At 38.4% G+C, this 18,923-nt stretch overlaps 1 protein-coding gene across 1 annotated transcript in view; it reads left to right on the top strand.

The window, feature by feature from the left end:
* LOC118792944 (NACHT, LRR and PYD domains-containing protein 12-like) overlaps positions 1–18,923 on the top strand; it is a 90,245-nt gene that overhangs the window by 67,870 nt on the left and 3,452 nt on the right. Inside the window, exon 15 of the mRNA XM_036550818.1 lies at positions 18,418–18,591. Coding sequence (XP_036406711.1) covers positions 18,418–18,591 — 174 coding nt within the window. The remainder of the gene's footprint in view (positions 1–18,417; positions 18,592–18,923) is intronic.

Below are 18,923 nucleotides of genomic sequence, written 5' to 3' on the forward strand. Positions count from 1 at the left end.
CACAGGAACTGCCACCATCCACCAGCCTTATGTTCACACTACCTGATCACCAGAGAGAGAGGACACATGGACTTTCAGAAACTGTAGTTTTAACGTTGGTGTGAACATGTTTTTGTAATCATGAGAAGTAACCTAGCTAGCTAAGCTGCCCCACTAGCTAGCTGCCATGGATGAAGTAGAAGGTGTCATGTTTACCCAGTGGTTTAGGCCTACACGATGGGACTAAAATGAGTCAACGAGTCAGCTAGCTCACTACGCTAGTAGCTTATTGTTGACACATCTAGGGCCATATGTATCAATATTTGTGTACAACTTGCCATAGGACCATGTGTACACACAATCCCACGGTGTGTGTACAGAGGTTTTTCGTCAGAGTTATCAAACACCACGTACGCCTAATTGTCTTCATAAATCTGATTGTAAATAAATTTAGCGTGAGATTATGTGCACATGAACGCGCTTAACGTCCACTCCCACAATTGTTCTTATATGGACCGAGACGCGTGTAAATCGTCGAATTAGCATATTAAAGATCCCAGGTAAATCTGAGTGAAATGCAGAGACTGATGTTAAGGATCAATGGCAGGATGTGAGAAAAGAAATTATTTGGACACAGAAATAGAGGTAATGGTTGATGAGGGGGAGAGGAGAAAAAATGTCCTTTTTTGGAAGCTGGACTAGCGGCATTTCAAATCAACGGAAAAATGCGGAGTGGCTCAAAGTGGTGACTGCTATGAATGCAGTTTCACCAGAGGTGCGTACGGTGGAGGAGGTGAAGAAGAAGTGGCCAGATTTTAAGAGAGAGACCAAAAAACGAATAAGCGCGCACAGGACCAGTGTGTCTGCACCTGGCGCCATGAGGGGGCAAGAGGGGGGCTTTGCCCTTTCAGTTGTATTTTCTGCCCCCCCCCCCCCCCCCCCCGTTTAAGTTTTATGTACCCTATAGAAAAATAGCAAAAACAACAAAAAGATTGGAAACCTTGGAATACCCGTTGGAAACGTCACAGAAGTAAAATTTCGGTCAACGAGGGAGAGAGAGAGAGAGAGAGAGAGAGAGCGCTACATGGCATGAGCAGAAAGACAGAAAAAACAATCTGATCATCTTTTTTTTTTTTTTACTTAATGACCCTGATACTGTTGGCTATCATTTTGTTGATTTCAGCAGTCATCTCTCAATGGTTAGAATCGTTCATAAATTCTATTATTTTGCGACTTGTAGACCCATTTTTAACTGCCCCCTCAGTCCGTTCATCCTGGACTTGGCACGATAGCATTCATCTATAGACACAAAACCTGTTTACTTGCATCACCGTTAGTTCCTCTTGGTGTCGGCAATCGGCAAATTACAAATTTTATGCGTATGCCACCTCGATACCATGCGCAGAGGTACGCATGTTTATGAAGTATCTTTTCATAAATACCGTTTTATGTGTAAAAAAGTGCTCAGCACGTTTTTTTTTTTTTTTTTTGTGTGTGTACGCACCATTGATACATGAGGCCCGTTATTTAATAAATAAATCTTGCAGTGAATTCTTTCTCTTGAGAGTGAAGTATTTGATGACCATTTAAAATTAGCATGTGGATCAGTTTCAAAAAAGCAATAATACATGAGGGTGGTGATGCCGATGGTACTCAGCTTCACCTCCTACTATGTAATGGCGTCAGTGCCAATAATCACAATAGTGCACACTGTCACATGCACTATTGCTTTAATATTCCACAGAAAGACAGTTATGAAATGTGGCTCAGTTGTGCTCTATGAAAAGAGACATTCCTTGCATTTCCAACCAATGACTTCCACCATTTTTCATCCTTTCAGATTTTTTGAAAAGCATGTGAAGAGCAAATGTCCTTTTTTGAGAAGGACATCTTCTAATGAGCCAAAAGACTGGTTTGCACAAAAGTGGGTATGGATAATGTATGTACTGCTATCAATCACATATGCAGAATGTGTTGTTTTAGGTGAAACAAAGTCAAACCAACACGCAATCACTTTGCATCTTTTTTTGTAGTGCAAATTAGTTAATCTCATTTATCTTTGGTTAAACTGTTACTTCGTTACATTAGTTTAACTCAATTACATATCAACAAAGGGCTAAATGGCTACAATGTGTGGGATGGAAGTGGTGTAATACTTCACCGGCACCCTGGTGGTCAGTTAAATGGATAATTTGCATCAAATATATATGTATAAGATACTATTGTAATTTGATGGATGCTCTGTTACTTCTAGTGGTAGAATCACTCACATATGCAAAAAACAATTTATCACATAGGCATTCTGAAAGTCAATGTTATGCTTCAAATGGCATTTCTGTAACAACTAGGATAAAACATTACAGAGTAGGTGTATCCTACCTGAGCATATGACTCCAGCATCCTCGTCACGATAACAGTCATGATTACCCCATCCTCTTGAATCACAGTCCTTCAGTGTGGACTCTGACCCATTGCAGGACACATCATCCATCCAGATTGATCCATTCCCAGACCCAAAGTGAGCAGATCCCAGTGCCTGTACAGCAGCTCCACAGCCCAGCTGTCTACACACCACCTCAGCATCAGTCACATCCCAGCCATCATCACACACTGTCCCCCACTGTCCTTCATGGAGAAGCTCCACTCTCCCAGCACAAGGACTACCACCATCCACCAGCCTCACATCATCACTGCCTGGATACATAGGGGAGAGAGAGGCCATTCAGTTCGGGTTATTTATCAAACACATGTTCCTATAATTATAAATCTAGGGCATTATATTTAGCTGTTGACTTTAAGAACCTTGATTTGTTTAATCTGATTTTGTGTCATGAATTGCTGTAACACTTTTGTAAACTTCCTCTGAATTTGTGATGATACACAGATATGCTTTAGCCTTTCCTGCTTCAGAGAGAATTTCTGCATAAAGATTTCTGCTGAAAGAGGCTCCCTTTCCAATGCTGAAAAAGGAGCATAGTTTTTAACCAAGAGAGAAACACCTGGTCATAGTAACAGATGAGGAACTTGGTTAACTTGTTGGATTGCTAAACTGCTATTAAATTGGATTGCTGGATCTAAATTAAATGCCCTACCAGTCCAAAGTCGATTGAGTGACACAATGACTGTGTGATTGATGTAACATATCATACCACTGATTATGTTTTCTAAATACAGGGAGAGAAACTAATAATTAAGTGTTTTCATTCAGTGCCACTCTCCTTTTGAAATCTTGAGAACATCCATGACAAATTATTAGTGACATGGCCAATGAATAGACAATTGCACTTTTTTCCTTTAGGTGTATACTTTGAGAATGATTAATATAACCAATGATTCCATACTTAACTGTACACTGGTAAATTTAAGTATTTTCAATTCTTCAAACAGGTGGCAAATGAGCTACCCATAAGCTAGAAAATCTGAATCTCTTACAAAAAATGCTGTGAGACCCTTTTGTTGTCATACTGGCAAAATTGCATTGGGATCTTGTGACATGAATGAAATCTTGGTCTATCAGAACAGGGTTAAACATTACATCATAAGTGATTATTATTCATTCTAGTGCTTTGTTGGATATCCTGAAATTTGCATCTTTACCAGTATGCAGTTTTGAAAAAAAATCACTGATTTTCTGTGCCTCCAGGGATATTACGTAAATTCTTTTTTAATATTTTTCTAAATTATTGTGAGAAGTACTCATCAGTGATGCAACTCCTACAACAATGTTAAGGACCTCTCTGGAAACAACAAAAACGTAACTATGAAATAATTTGTAATATTATTTTAAATCTTTTTTAAAAAACTGACAAGCCCCTGACAAGTATGGATTCAATGAAAATTAAAAGCCAACTTTAGTGTTGAACAAATAAAATGGACGTTCACATTTTAGTAAAATTTCCCCTTATTTATTTGTGAAATATCCAGGATGCAATTCTTATCAAATATGAAAAAAAATGTAATTGGGTGTGCATTTTAGAGAAACCTTTATGAAATAAAATTACAATAATAATAAACATGACTTTTTAAATTTATTTTGGAGCTTCATATTTCAGTTTACTTTTGCTGGATAAACTACAATGCCACAGGACCACTATAGTCCGCAAGTATATTATTTCAAACAGTAGAATAATAATTTGAATCATGTAAATTATTTTTGATTTCATCCATGATACGTTGTGCTCTGTAGGCCATAATACCATAGTGCTGTCACTGTTTTAGGTGTCACCCCGCTCACAGGTGCCTTTCTGCTTTGCATCCATTTCTGTTCCCTTTGTTCTGTGTGATATTCTAACGCTCACAAAGCCTGTGTATTTCACCTGCAGAAAGCACGCATCTCTTTTTCGTCGTGTCGACTGGCACCTGGGCACAACTACATCACGTGCTGCATGCTATCATACTTACTATTGTAAAATACCAGATTCATTTCAAAATGTACAGTAAGACAGTAAGTGGATCATTATGCCTCTTAAAAACTATGAAAAATCAAACAAAAACAAAACAAAAAGAAATTTCCTATTTATTTTCCTTTTTCCCTTCTCTCTTCTCATGCTATCCATGTAAGCATCCTTGCTGATGTTTAAAAACAAACAAAAAAGAGAAACAAACAAACAAACAAAAAAAAAACAAATTATATTATTTTTGAAGACATGATAGATTCTGGGTTAGTATTTTAAAATATGACCAAGAAAAGTACTAAAACAATCTGGGTTAGTATTTTAAAATATGACCAAGAAAAGTACTAAAACAATCTGGGTTAGTATTTTAAAATATGACCAAGAAAAGTACTAAAACAATGCTACCTATTAATTACACAGGATTTTAGGTGGTTTGCAAATAAAAAGCAGAAACCAGGAAAGATCTTCCAATAAAACATGATAAAATGGTAGTATTCTTTAAGGTCCCAATAATTAACCATTATTGAAAATAATGAAATGATAATTTAATAAAATGATTATTTAATAATCAAATTTAATTTTCAAATTCTTCCATTTCTTTTACTCCTTTTCTTTTATGACTACAATGACATGCCAGAACTCCAAGTGAAAATCTCACTGCAAGTTCGCACCTACCTTCTGTTTGTTAACCACTTCAGAATATTATATATGCTTAGCTGATATATACTAGCAAATTTATGAAATGTCACCTAATAGCATAAACAGATCCCTAAAGCACAATGTGTTCTTGTACCCTGTCCTCTTTTTTCAAATTTATTTTCTGGCCGCCCTCTGCTGCATTTGATTAACTACACTGAACAGCACAGTGCTACTGATATGTCTTATAACTAAGAACAGAAAACAAGTTTAGTGAAAGCTCTACTCAGTTGCAGCCTGCACAATTCTGTACAATACCTTGCATCTCCTGTAAGATTAATTATCCATGTTTTTGTGTTTTTTTTCTTTTGTAACATGAACTTTGACCCAGGGACTAATTATCGAGTTGTATAACAGCACACTTACGTGGACAAATCATGTGGCCACATATCATACATTTGCATGTGCTAGACATAATAAGTGTCCTACAGCAGAGGGCTCAGTGTCTCTGTCTGTGAATTAAATGGGACAGAGGATGGAAACAGCACTTACCATCAGCCCTGGTTCCCGCCAGTAGCAGTGGAGCCCAGACCATGTAGAGAAGGAACAGGGTCACCCCTCCCTGCTCACTCATGGTGTCTCTGCTGGTGTCCCTGTTCTCAGACACTGAAGCTGAACTGGGGAGAAAGATGAAGAAGTGGTGCCTTTTTGATAAAAAAATCCTGAACTTGTGTCAGAAAATGCAGAGGAACTACACTATGATTCAGGTCAGACCTTTACAGCAATTTGCCCTGTTTTCTTTTATCTTGTTCCATCTCATGTCTTCTTCCTTCGCCTCCTCCCTGTACATAGACAGGAAGCTCATCACCGCATAGCTGGGCCTCTTTTCAGTGCATGTTGGTCCGTGGGTGACTTTCTGAAGTCCTAGATTCTCACAGTCTCTCCTAATTACTCTGATTCTCTCTGTCTGAATCACCTGCCACTTGGCTTTCTGAAGAGTAAAGCTATACCTAGAGTAGCACTTCACTCCTGAGAAGAATGCATTAAATTGTATTCGTTGTGGAGTGTGATATGTATTTTGACTGTCTTGCAAAATTTCAGCTTTCCAGAGATATGTTCTACAGTTCTACTAATTTAGCTCCAACACCAGAAAAATACAATAAGATTTATGATAAAATCATGACACACCCTCTGATGCTCTCTTCAGATACCTCCTTTACCCCCTACAACTAAAGCATATGCACATGAAAATCAGTGTTTGGTATAATAATTTTGAAACAAACAGACTGAAAAAATGATTAAGGTTAAGATGAAAAGAAATTATTAATGTTACTGTTAAATTCAAAATGCCATTTCAAAACAATGGTCCAGGTTAGGTGATGATGCTAAGATCCAATTATTTAAAGTGTTAGAAAAATGCATACCCAATTTGAACAAAAATGCTAGCCTTGAATAGATTTTAATTTCCATAGAAACACAGGAAACAAGAATGCCAGCCTTTATAATAATATTCTGATTGTGCCGTGTGTCTGAATGCAGTAAAACAGCAACAGTGTGTTGCTATTTGACATAACAGTCTGGTTCAGCATAATGCATCCAGATTGAGCAGTTCATTTCACCTGCTGAATGAACAGTGTCCAACATTGTACTGTACAGCAGGCACAAGAGTCATAACTGCAAAGTCATTAGTGCTGTGTTATATTTTCTTCCTAGTTGTGCTTACGTAGGATACATTTACATATGAATACAGCTGGATATTTACAGAAGCAATTCAAGTTTGGTGCCTTCCATTTGGGATTTTAACATGCAACCTTCTGTCCCAGCTTCCAATCTCATTTCGTCTCATTACTTAATCTGTGAAAAAACAAATGAAATTGTCTTGATGGTATGTGGGAGACGTGTGACTACAACCATTCTTACACTGTGTGGGTAACTGACCTGTGCAGACTGCACACCTTTATTCCTTGGGCTGACATACTCAGCAATCTCTACGAAATGGATTATTTTTTAGTGTAGTTGTTACTGTGGTTAAAAAAAAAGAAGAAGAAGAAAAAAAACTTAGTCAATTCAGTGAGTAAAGCTGTTACTGTTGACCTCTTGTGGTCATAGTGTAGTACAACAGGTACATATCTCAAATATAAACCTGCCGCTTACTTGAAGCCGTATGTTACTCATAGACATTGTGAATTTTATTGTAAACAAACCCCAAGTGACCCAGTGAACCTTGAAATACTCAGAGAGCACTTCTTATCTGGCAAATTCCTACATAGAGATCATATTGAAAAATACTTTTTGGCAATCTGGCAGAACCTTTCAGTAAACATATTCCTCGAGAAGAGAAAAACAGAGGTGTCATTTTAATCTTTATTTTATTAAGGATATCAACTCTTACAGGCAAGGTGATATTTCTGTCAAAGTATGGGACATGCACAGTAAAATATGGTATGTAACTCCTACCCTTGTATTTATGCATTTGCCCTCTTTAAGGAAAAATATTCAGGAAAATACAAAAGAAATAAACTTATTCATTAGTCAATCCAATCAGACAGATATCTCAATTTATTTGTAGGCATAAAATACACCACAACCTGATGTGAAAATATATGAAAGATGTTGATGTCAGACCTCCTTTACCTAAATCGATCTAAATGAGAAAACACAGTTCTCTCTTGTTTGTGATGGAGCCTGACTCACGAACAAAAATCATAACAAAATCATCGCACTTAAAATGTTTTAAATGTTTGAATAATGAACACAGCACGCCACATGTATAAGAAGTTTATTATAATTTACTCTTTAGTAGTGGGGCATTCCTGGTCAGTCTTCAGTCCTGGGTTTCTATTGAATAATACAGTACTCTTGCTACTATTAAGTGGTATAGTGCAATCACTATTTAGAACTGCAAAGTGACATATAATTAAGATAAAAAAAGTCTCTCGTCATGCTTTCTTCCAATGTCAATGTGACAACAACAAGTACCATCCAACAGTAGTGATACAACAAACAACAACAGTAGTGCAGGACACATACATGGAATAAGGATGGAATGAGTGAAGTATATGTGAAAGAGGAGGTCGGCACTCCTCTCCCTCAGCCTTAAGACGAAGTCCTGGGAGTCCCTCCTCACCAGGTGATCATCGAAGGTGAGCCAGCTTTTGCCGTTGTGGCTATCGCTGACATAATGACCTGCACAGTGACAGACTTGTCAGTCCCTGTGAATTCTTGCTTCCCTGTGTATTCCTCTTCTAAATACTGTATGTTTGCATACATGTTTGTCTGTGTACATGTCTTACCACAGGTCATACTCTGTCCAAGATGGGACAGCACACTTTGTAAACAATAATGATGACCCTGGAGAACACATTGAAAGCAATCAGGAAGTGTACAGTCCCACCCCATGTCTTCCACCAGAACCTGGAGCTAGAGGTCCTTTCCTCTTCACTTTCTCTCTCCATTCCCTCCTTTCTCCTCCCTCCCCCTATTTCTCTCTCCCCTCCATCTCTCCCTCTCCCAAGCTTTCTCTCTCTCTGCAGCACTCTCTCCTTTGTCTTTCTCCCTCTCCCTCTCTCTTCCCTTCTCCTCACCTGATTTGCCGCTTTTCTCTTTCTCTGTCCTATTGGGCTATGATTGTCCACTGCTCCAGGGGAAAGCACAAATACGATTTATACGATAGAATCTCCTCACTACTCCTGTAGGACTCACATTACACTTTCCCACTGGTCAGCTGCCACTTTGCAGTCTGTGCTAACTATGACCTGCTTACTTCACTATACTTGCAGTTTATCTCACTGGTTGCTGCCTTTCACTGCTGCCAGAAAAGCACCAGCAGGGGGAGACAGAGAGGCAGCAGAAGTCAGATCTCCACTCACAAATACAGTACTTAAACATCCCTTTTCCATGGCTGGAAGAAGGCGGCCAGATAAGGCTGTGAAGATTTGCCTGGGTTGCCAGTACAGTAATGGGATGTAATGTGTTACATGCATTTTAGTAAGAGAAATGTTAAAGTTACCTACGGAGTACAAAAATAATGTAACTTTGGAGAATTATCATTCATGAAACCAAAGCTTGAGATGTTAATTTGCAAGCTAATATGAAAAAATATTTACTAGTATGAATATTTTGCATTAATCTTTGTTAGACAACAATGAAAGCTCCATACTTGATATATGGCCTTTCAGTTTCAGCCTGCAGTGGTCATCCTGCCTCCTGATGTCATTCACAAACTGCTGTAGCCCAAAAAAGCACTGCAGTGTGGAATTCATATAACATGTGTTGCTGGTGTTTGGCAACACATGTTATATGAAGGACAGATCTTGGTTTTCAGTTTTTGGTACTGTAGACTTTCATGTGAGGGCAGACTAGTCTTAAATCTCTTTAACCTCCACTGATATGGTCTGCTTGTTGATTTCATCGAAAGCAGGATTTCGAGGATTTGAGATTTTGAGGATTTCGAAAGCAGGATTTGCGAAGCAGGGTTTTCCGCAATGACGGCAACAAAAACGAAATTTACGGAGTAGACTGGACATAAGGAATACACTTTGGGTTGCAATGTTTTTAATATATGGTCATTGAGAGAAATATGCACTTAACGTTTTTAATAATATCATCACGTTAGACCTACTTAAACTAAAATGTTATGAAAAAGCGGCCAAATGTATGGGCGTAATCGATATTCCAGTCGTGTCGTGATACTCGCCAACTAACAAATTTTAGGCCATACTGCCCAGCCCTAGACCCAAATAGGGGCTAAAGTCAATCACAATGTATGTGTTTGGATTTAGAGATAAAATAACACGATGTGGCTGACAAAATGATCTCTCTCTCTATCTGCTGTGAGTTAGAGCTACAGTAGGAGAGCGAGGATAACTGTAAGCTCTGCCTCCATGTGTTGTGTGATAGATCTCCAGAAAGAAGATGAGCTTAATTTATATGTTTTTTTATATTCTTTTCAGTGTCCAGTGACTTCAGGTATTCAGGCATTAGTTAGAGAAGAGACCAGTCATGCATTTCACCCTCTCAAAGAAATTGATATTGTTTTTTTTTTTTTTTTCCAATTGACTTGCATTCTGTCAATGGGTAATTTTTTGTGCCTGTGTGTAAGAAATTTTGCCCAACGTACCATTTAGTCCTAAAGCAATGGTTTCAATATGGTATCGTAGGTCTATTTGTTTTTAAACTGCTATACTGCTATATATATGGGATGTTAGACATACGGGTCACCAATTATTTTGCATTTCACAACAAGTTGTATACTGTTTATTTGTCACATACACAGCTATAAAGTTGTTGAATCTTGAATCTTATGTAGGGGACATCATTATCGCCACAGAGGCAATAATAATAATATATTATTATTATTATTATTATTATTATTATTATAAAACACGTTTTTTTGACATAACGGAAACACTGACGAAACGAACATGAAAAGGGTTATTGTCGGTCAGCACAACATGAAGGGCGAACGTAATAATAATGTTTTTTGTGTGTGTGTTTCGGAGTGGCTTTCAGCAGCTGAGTCATCATGACGTGATAACCGTAGTTCGACGTCCGCTGGCAAAACATTAATTGGGCTTGTGTCTAACCGTACAAGTCACCTTATTTGACGATCTTAGCCTGCAAATTTGCCCTTACAATTTTTTTTTTCTGTAATTTCTGTAATTTTCTGTCAGTGATAGACAAAGACTTTTTTAACTAAGGGATGGATTGTTTAAAAAATTACAATGTGAAAGTGAAAGTAAACCTGAGCAGTAAACAAGGACGTAGGGAAGAAAACTTCTCCTCTTTGAGACAGACGGAGGAGGGTTGAGAGAGGAAGAAGGAGAAAAGAGGGATCAAAATAGCTTCGTAAGTACTGCTGAATGTGATGAGGTGAGGAGAGAAGCTAAAGGTGGATGGATGTGCGTAGAATTAAGATATTGCGATCACTGTCGTCGCTTAATGTACTTATTTCACGAACAAAAAACAATGTACAAGATTGTAAAATAGTGTTGATTGTAAAATAGAACAACACCCTAAACACAAACTTTAAATGAACTTTAAACTGGTAAATGTAAACATTTTATTTTTTGATATAAAAATAAATGACAGGCCCTTAAAAGTAATAATTTGGTTTTGTGAGTTATGCGAGCTGGGAAGAGAAGTCCCGCTTCAGCCGTGTATTACTCTCTGTTGGATAGAATTATTCATTGTTTACATATTTCTGTGGCAGAACAACTGAGAACCTGTGTTGATCCACACAAACAAGATTCTGGGACCTGTCGTATTTTACTCGGGCCAAATGAATTTCAGTGTAATTCAGTTTAGCTTTTAACATACAAACTGCCACAATTTTCAGTTATCATGTTTTCATACTGGGAGAATCATAATTACAACACTGTTATTACTTCAAGAACAAAAAGTAAAGTTTTAATAAACCCAAAACCAAAAAACTAAATTATTACTAATAGTGTGACCATGGTGGTAAGAATTAAGCATCCTATCTGCTGATCAAATTGTTTGTTGAAAGTGCAGCTGTGTTTGAGTATCTATGTTTGTGGGAGTGTGTGTGTGTGTATGTCAGACTGTCTTTACCATGCACCTGTCAGGGTGTGTGTGTTTACAGTTCCACTGATCTTGGTCAGCGGCCTGTCCTGAATTCCTCTGGTGTGACATTATCCAGACTCCTGAGGTAGGGGGTGCTGTCTCCGAAATGACTGCTCAGAAGCGTAAAAAGGGGTCCCCTGACTCTGAAATGAGCCTCTCTGTGGAGCCAGAGGCTGATTCTGGAACATTTGACCCTACTGTCAAGAGGTACTAAAGTGTAATAAATCCACAAAGCAAAGATTTAATTCTAACTTCATATCAGTATATTATGTTAAATATTTGTGGTACATATTAACTGACTGATAGTTAATATGGTTAAAATAAATAGAGTTCAGGAAGATGACGTTTACATTTGTTTGCTTTGTTGCCTACTTCCTCAGTCCTTGCTTGCTACAGTGGATCACTGGCCATTGGTTCTATAAGCAGACTGCTTCAGAATGCATCTTCCTACCCTTTCACACATTCCTCTGCTATCCACATACTCTGTAGTCACTTGCCTCAATTCTGTCTCAAGTCTGTCCTAACACTGTTAGGTTTCCATGCCAAATGTTGCTCATCCTGTTCGCCATTGCTCATCCAGATAGGAGCCACTGATACTGTTGCCCAATGGAGAATTCCAGACAAAACTACTAAACTCATGAGTAGATGCAATTCCAGTACAAACTCTCGAGAAAAATCAAAACAGTCCCAGTATTTTTTTAGCTCAGCAACATACAGTGACTAGATTCTTCGTAAGTATTGTACTATCACCTTATGCCATCCATGAACATACAGTTAGGACACCCTCAGACTCTAAAGCCAATTGAATTCCCCCTTTGAGACTATGTTAAATAACCATTCTTATTCTCACAGCCATGACTGAAATATAAATCATGACATTGCTGACCTGTTCATTAGTAATGCATTAGTTATTTTTATGTTTGCATTAGAAAGATATGCATTAGTAGATTGCATTAGTTGTGTGTGCCTTGATAACATGTATATGAGTGAAATCAGTCCATAAAGGAAAGCCTTTCTGGAGGCTCTAATTGTATCAAAACCAAACAAATGCTGAAGTAAGGGTCAGTGTAAACTAAAAGATACCACTTTTTGAATTGCAGTAAGAAGGTGAGATTAAATGTAAGTGTTTCTGGATGCTAAGAGCTGCAGCAAAAGAATGTGATTAATTGGTAGCTTTGTCTCAATGGACTATGGGTTACAGCTACAGTAAGAGGAGGAGATTAACTTGTGGCACTGTCTGCATGCTCTTTTTGCAGGGTCCAGCTGGAGAGAGCTGGGTCACCAGTACCCAGCTGCCTGTCAATGAAGAGTGATCACTCAATGAATCCACCACTCCAATTAAGAGGTGATGCAAGGTAATCCAAGGTCAACAGATTCTCTCCAATAAGCCTGCGATATATGTTCTGTGACCTTGTTGTCATTACTATTAGCAGACAGTAGTTGGTGCTGTGAGATTTTGGCATGACCTGTTGATGTGTGTCATTGCAATCGTTTAATTATAGAAAGAAGAGCAGAAATGGCTATCATTGTGTTCGCCTGCGTTTGTGTGTTGTTCCAGTTTCTCTGTCCAAAATACATATTAGCAAATGTAATAACTAGCATACATTTGGTTGATCCCATTGCAACAGACTTATATATGTTATAACACATAAAATATAATGAGAAGAACAGGACATTTAACACAGTGAAGCTTGTTATTTGGCCATATCCAGAGTTAAACTACGGTGTAACAGCATACAATGATTCTAGAGCCTCTCATGAAAAAGGCTAAGGCTGCATTTTTAGCAGGATCTCTAGGTCCTGACTTCACTCTACAGCAGCGTCTAAAGACTTTCTCATATTGTGCTCTAACTGGATGCCAGCATAGAAACATTTCCCAGTCCTTCCAAGAATTATAATGTAATTATGTCAAATATGAAAGAATCTATACTTTAAGTGGAATTAGGAGCAAGCACTAGTTACTAGACTGAAGAACCAAACATTAAACCTGTAGCAAGAGATAATTATGTTAACTCAAAGCTTTGTTTACATGTGCCGTGAGAGCTGCAGTGGGAGAATGTGATTAATTGGTAGCTTTGTCTCAATGCACTGTGAGTTGCAGCGGTGCAGAATGAGATTACAGAAAGCTCTGTCTCCATGTTCTTTGCACAGGGTCCACCTGGATAGAGCAGGGTCACCTGTGCCCAACTGCCTGTCAATGAAGAGTGATCACTCAATGAATCCACCACTCCAATTAAGAGGTGATCCAAGGTAATGTCACACACTTTTTCTGTGGCCTTATGAGTAAATTGTGAGACATCGAATGAGGTTAATATTGCCTTGCATCAAGATTATGATATTTAGAACTGTTAAGATTGTTCCCTGTATCAATCTGGATGGCACTTCAAATTTCACTGTACTTCATGTATTTGATAATGTGGAGACCAATGTGAACACAGTGTACTAATTTGGTCTATACATGGTATGAAATGAATTTATCTTAACTTACTTTGACTAAAACGATATGCTATTAGTTTTTAACTCCAGAAACCTTTTTGCATTTCATAACACTTTAGCACCTTGTCTTAATCCTGACAGCCTCATATTCTCTTCCCAGGGTCCAGCAGTTAGCAGAGTCAGATCAGTTCATGGATTTAACCCTCACAAAAAAGGTACATTTGTTGTACATGTGCATTCTATAATTATTGTTTATGTATTTCCATTTTAGAAAACCTCTGAAGATAAACTATTCAACAAACAGTTTAGATTTTATTATTTCACCACACCATTGGAGGGCTGTCTGAGGTTTTGGCCTCTTGGAGGATTTAGTTTTCTCACTGACAACTTTAAAAAAGATATGATTGTTTTGACAAAAGCCAGGGCACATTCTTTTACAGCTGAGGAAGAAATTTTTATTTCTTATTTATTTTTTATTTGATCATGAAAACAGTTATTGGTGGGATACTGGATTTCAAACATTTTTAAATCTTATTCAAACTTTGCTATACTTATTAGTTAGAGTTGTCACTAATCATTATGGACTGACGCAACTTCAGACATGATTAACTTATTAAATTGTATATATATATATATATATATATATATATATATATATATATATATATATATATATATATATATATATAATTTAGTGACAGCTTCTATGGTAAGAAAAAGTATATTTTCTGCCTCTAGGGAGGTGCAACTTTTTTGCATGAGTGTTGGATGGTGCCTTGGTGTGGCTGACCCCCAGGGTATGTTAGAAGTGTAGAGAAAGTTCTGAACCTGTTCTGATACAGCACACATCCTCATGTGTTTATTTCAGTCAATTCAGCGCACCATGAAGAAGTTGGAGAGCAAAGAGCTGAAACAGTTTCACAGTCATCTGAGTCAGAATTACTCAGAATGCTTTGAGGGTCAGCTGGATGACTATGAGGTCCAGGATGTTGTTGAGAATATGCTAAGGAGCTGTGGCAGACAGAAGTCTCTGAAGATCACACTGAACACCCTAAGAGACATAAAGCAGAGGGATCTTGCTGACTCACTGGAGAGAGAGGAAAAGAAGAGTAAGAGCTTTGCCTCAAAATTTGCATGCATGTAAAGTTTTCATTTCAAAATCAGTCACACTTTCTAAGAATAAACCATGTAAACAGCAGTGACTTTTCAGAAAGCACTCTATCAAATGTGCTATTCATTAACTGTTTCTTCTTGACTTTGAAACTTGATGGTTTAACTTATTTTCAACTTCACTGTCTGTCAAATATTTCCTCTCCTCAGATGAAGCCATAATAAGAGACCAACAGAAGCTTAAATCTAATCTGAAGAATAAGTTTGAGTGCATCTTCGAAGGGTTAGCAAAGCAGGGCCATCCAACCCTCCTTAATGAAATCTACACAGACCTCTACATCACAGAGGGGGGAAGTGGGGACGTCCTTATTGAACATGAGATGAGACAGATTGAGACAGCATCCAAGAGACACATTACACAGGAGATTTCAGTCTTCTGTAGTGACATCTTTAAACCTATACCTGGTCAAGGAAAGACTATCAGAACTGTCCTGACGAAGGGGATCGCTGGCATTGGAAAAACTGTCTCTGTGCAGAAGTTCATTCTCAACTGGGCAGAAGGAAAAGCCAATCAAGATGTTCACTACATCTTCCCTCTTCCTTTTCGAGATCTGAATTTGAAGAAATGGAAAAAATTCAGTCTGATGCAACTGCTCCAGCACTACTTTCCAGACCTGAAAGAGATAAAAAGTATTGAACGTGATGAAGTCAAGGTTGTCTTCATTTTTGATGGTCTGGATGAGTGTCGCCTTCCTCTAGATTTCCAGAACAATGAGATCTGGTGTAATGTAACAGAGTCAACATCAGTGGACATGTTACTGACAAACCTCATTAAGGGGAATCTGCTTCCTTCTGCCCTCCTTTGGATCACCACCCGACCAGCAGCAGCCAGTAAAATCCCCCCTGAGTGTGTCTACCGGTTGACAGAGTTACGTGGGTTCAATGACCAACAGAAGGAGGAGTACTTCAGGAAGAGAATCAGGGATCAGAACCTGGCCAGCAGAATGATCTCGCACATGAAAGCCTTTAGAAGTCTTTACATCATGTGCCACATTCCTGTCTTCTGTTGGATTTCTGCTACCGTTCTGGAGACACAGTTGGCTGAAACAGACAATAATGAAATTCCTAAATCTCTCACTGAAATGTACACACACTTCCTGCTAATTCAGACTAATGCAAAGAATCAGAAGTATCCTAGCACCAATGAGACAAACCCAAAGAAGATGTCAGAGTCAGATGCAGAAGTCATCCTGAAACTGGGAAAGCTGGCTTTTCTACAGCTGGAAAAGGGCAATTTGATATTCTATGAAAAAGACTTGAGAGATGCTGGCATTGATGTCAGTGAAGCTTCCTTGTACTCTGGGGTGTGCACAGAAATCTTTCAAGAAGAATATGGCCTGTATCAGGAGAAAGTGTACTGCTTTGTACATCTCAGTGTTCAGGAGTATCTGGCTGTCTTGGATGTGTTACATGCATGTGTAAAAAAGAACAGAAATGTTCTCAGACGAGGAGAGTTGAGAACTCAAGAGGAAGGAAATGACTCATATCCTTTAAGACCACAAGGTGACAGAATTCAGCTGTCTGAGTTATATCGGAGTGCAGTGGATCAAGCCTTACAGAGTGAGAATGGACACCTGGACCTCTTCCTCCGCTTCCTTCTTGGCCTCTCAACGGATTCAAATCAGAAACTCTTAGGGGGACTGCTGACACATACAGATGACAGATTACAGAGCATTGAGGAAACTGTAAAGTACATTAAGAAGAAGGTCAGACAAGAATCTTCTGCAGAGAGAACCATCAATCTGTTCCACTGTTTGAATGAACTGAATGACAGATCTCTAGTGGAGGAAATTGAAACTTCCCTGAAATCAGGAACATTTTCTAATAAAAAGCTAGAGCCAGACCAATGTTCAGCTCTGGCATATGTGTTACTCATGTCAGAGGAGGTTCTAGATGTGTTTGATTTGAAGACATACAACACATCATCAGCAGGTCAGGAGAGACTAATACCAGTTGTCAGGTACTGCAGGAAGGCTGTGTAAGTATTAATAATGCTAACAAGTGACACTTTGTTGTCATAATCCTTGGCTAGTTGTACATTCACATTATTTTTTCAGCAATTTAAATTAATCTTACATTTTTACTTGTATCCATGTATGGTGGGTATTTACTGAAGAAATGTACAGCTTCTACGCACCATGCTGGAATCAAAGCTCCATCCTAATAGCCTAGCTCCTTAACCTTTACACAACAGTACCATTGATAACTAACTGTGACTTTCTTTTGTAAGAAATTTGAGAAACTAAGACATTTGAAAGTCATTTTGGATTCCTAACTAAGCCTAAAACCCCACATACACAAGGTGACAAAGATTGCTTTCTTTAAGAAACACAGCTGAAGTGAGTACAGCAAGATGCACAATGATTGATGCATGCTTTTATATTAGTTCATCGTGGAGTATTGGCCTGCCTAAGGAATCAATTGATGAAGTACAAATCCAAATTACAGCTCCTAGAATCTTTACTAAAGCCAAGATGAGTGAGATCATTGCTTCTATTCTACATTAACTCCCTGTGTCTTTGAATTTAAGATCATTTTAAGTTGAATTTAAGATCATTTTACTGGTTTACAAAGCACACAATGGCTATTTAGTCCCTTTTTACATTTCTGACTGCTTGTCATTTTATGTCCCAGCTTAAGTGCTTAGATCCGTATTTGTAATGGCCAATTTGAACTGTTTCAGCTGTTTGCTAATTGGTTATATTTGTTTTGCACCCCAGAGGTGAAAATAGAAACAGCTTGAATGTCGATTTTGATACATTAGCTTAGCTAAAATTTTGTCTTTAAGCCTCTGTTCTTCTTTGTACATTGTCTTTGATCATTTTCATGTATTAATGTATCTTTTAGTGTATCTAAAATATTAAATTGTTGTTAAACATCACTGAACATTTCTCTGCAGACTGGACAGCTGTAATTGTACCGAAGAGTCATGTGACATTGTAGCCTCTGCTCTTCAGTCAGTCCCCTCGCACTTGATAGAGCTGGACCTTAGCAACAATAACTTGGGAGATTCAGGAGTGAAGCTGCTCTGTGCTGGACTGAGGAGTCCAACCTGCAAATTACAGAGACTGAGGTGAGTTGTGCTGTGTAATACATATTGCTTTACATATTATTTGTAGTACATATTCATATACTGTACATATTATAGTAATTATGGCATATTATAGTAATTATAGCTGGTCATTAGCTATACTGTGGATTCTCCTTTTCTCTGTAGGTTGTCTGGCTGTAGAGTCACAGGTAGAGGCTGTGCTTCTCTGGCTTCTGCTGTGCGTTCAAACCCCTCACACCTGAGAGAGCTGGATCTGAGCTACAATCACATAGGGGACTCAGGAGTGAGAGCGCTTTGTGCTGGACTGGAGGACCCCAGCTGTAAACTGAAGACACTGCTGTAAGTATAGATTGTGAGTTTGTATATAAATCTGTTTAGTCCTCTTTTCTCCATTCTCCATCCATATTTATCCAGCACCCCTTTTCTTACTTTTACACAGTTTGAGGGAGTGTAATCTCACAGAGGGCTGTTGTCATGATCTGGCCTCAGTCCTATATTCACACCACTTGAACCTGAGAGATCTGGAACTCAGAGACAATGACCTGCAGGATTCAGGGCTGAGAGCACTCTCTGCTGCTTTGGAAGACCAACATTGTCAACTTCAGAGGCTGGGGTGAGGAATACTCAACTGCTGTACACTCCCAATGTACAAAAAAGTGACTCACTGATAA

This window comes from Megalops cyprinoides, chromosome 18, assembly GCF_013368585.1.
Source record: "Megalops cyprinoides isolate fMegCyp1 chromosome 18, fMegCyp1.pri, whole genome shotgun sequence".
In the NCBI taxonomy this organism is placed as follows: domain Eukaryota; kingdom Metazoa; phylum Chordata; class Actinopteri; order Elopiformes; family Megalopidae; genus Megalops; species Megalops cyprinoides.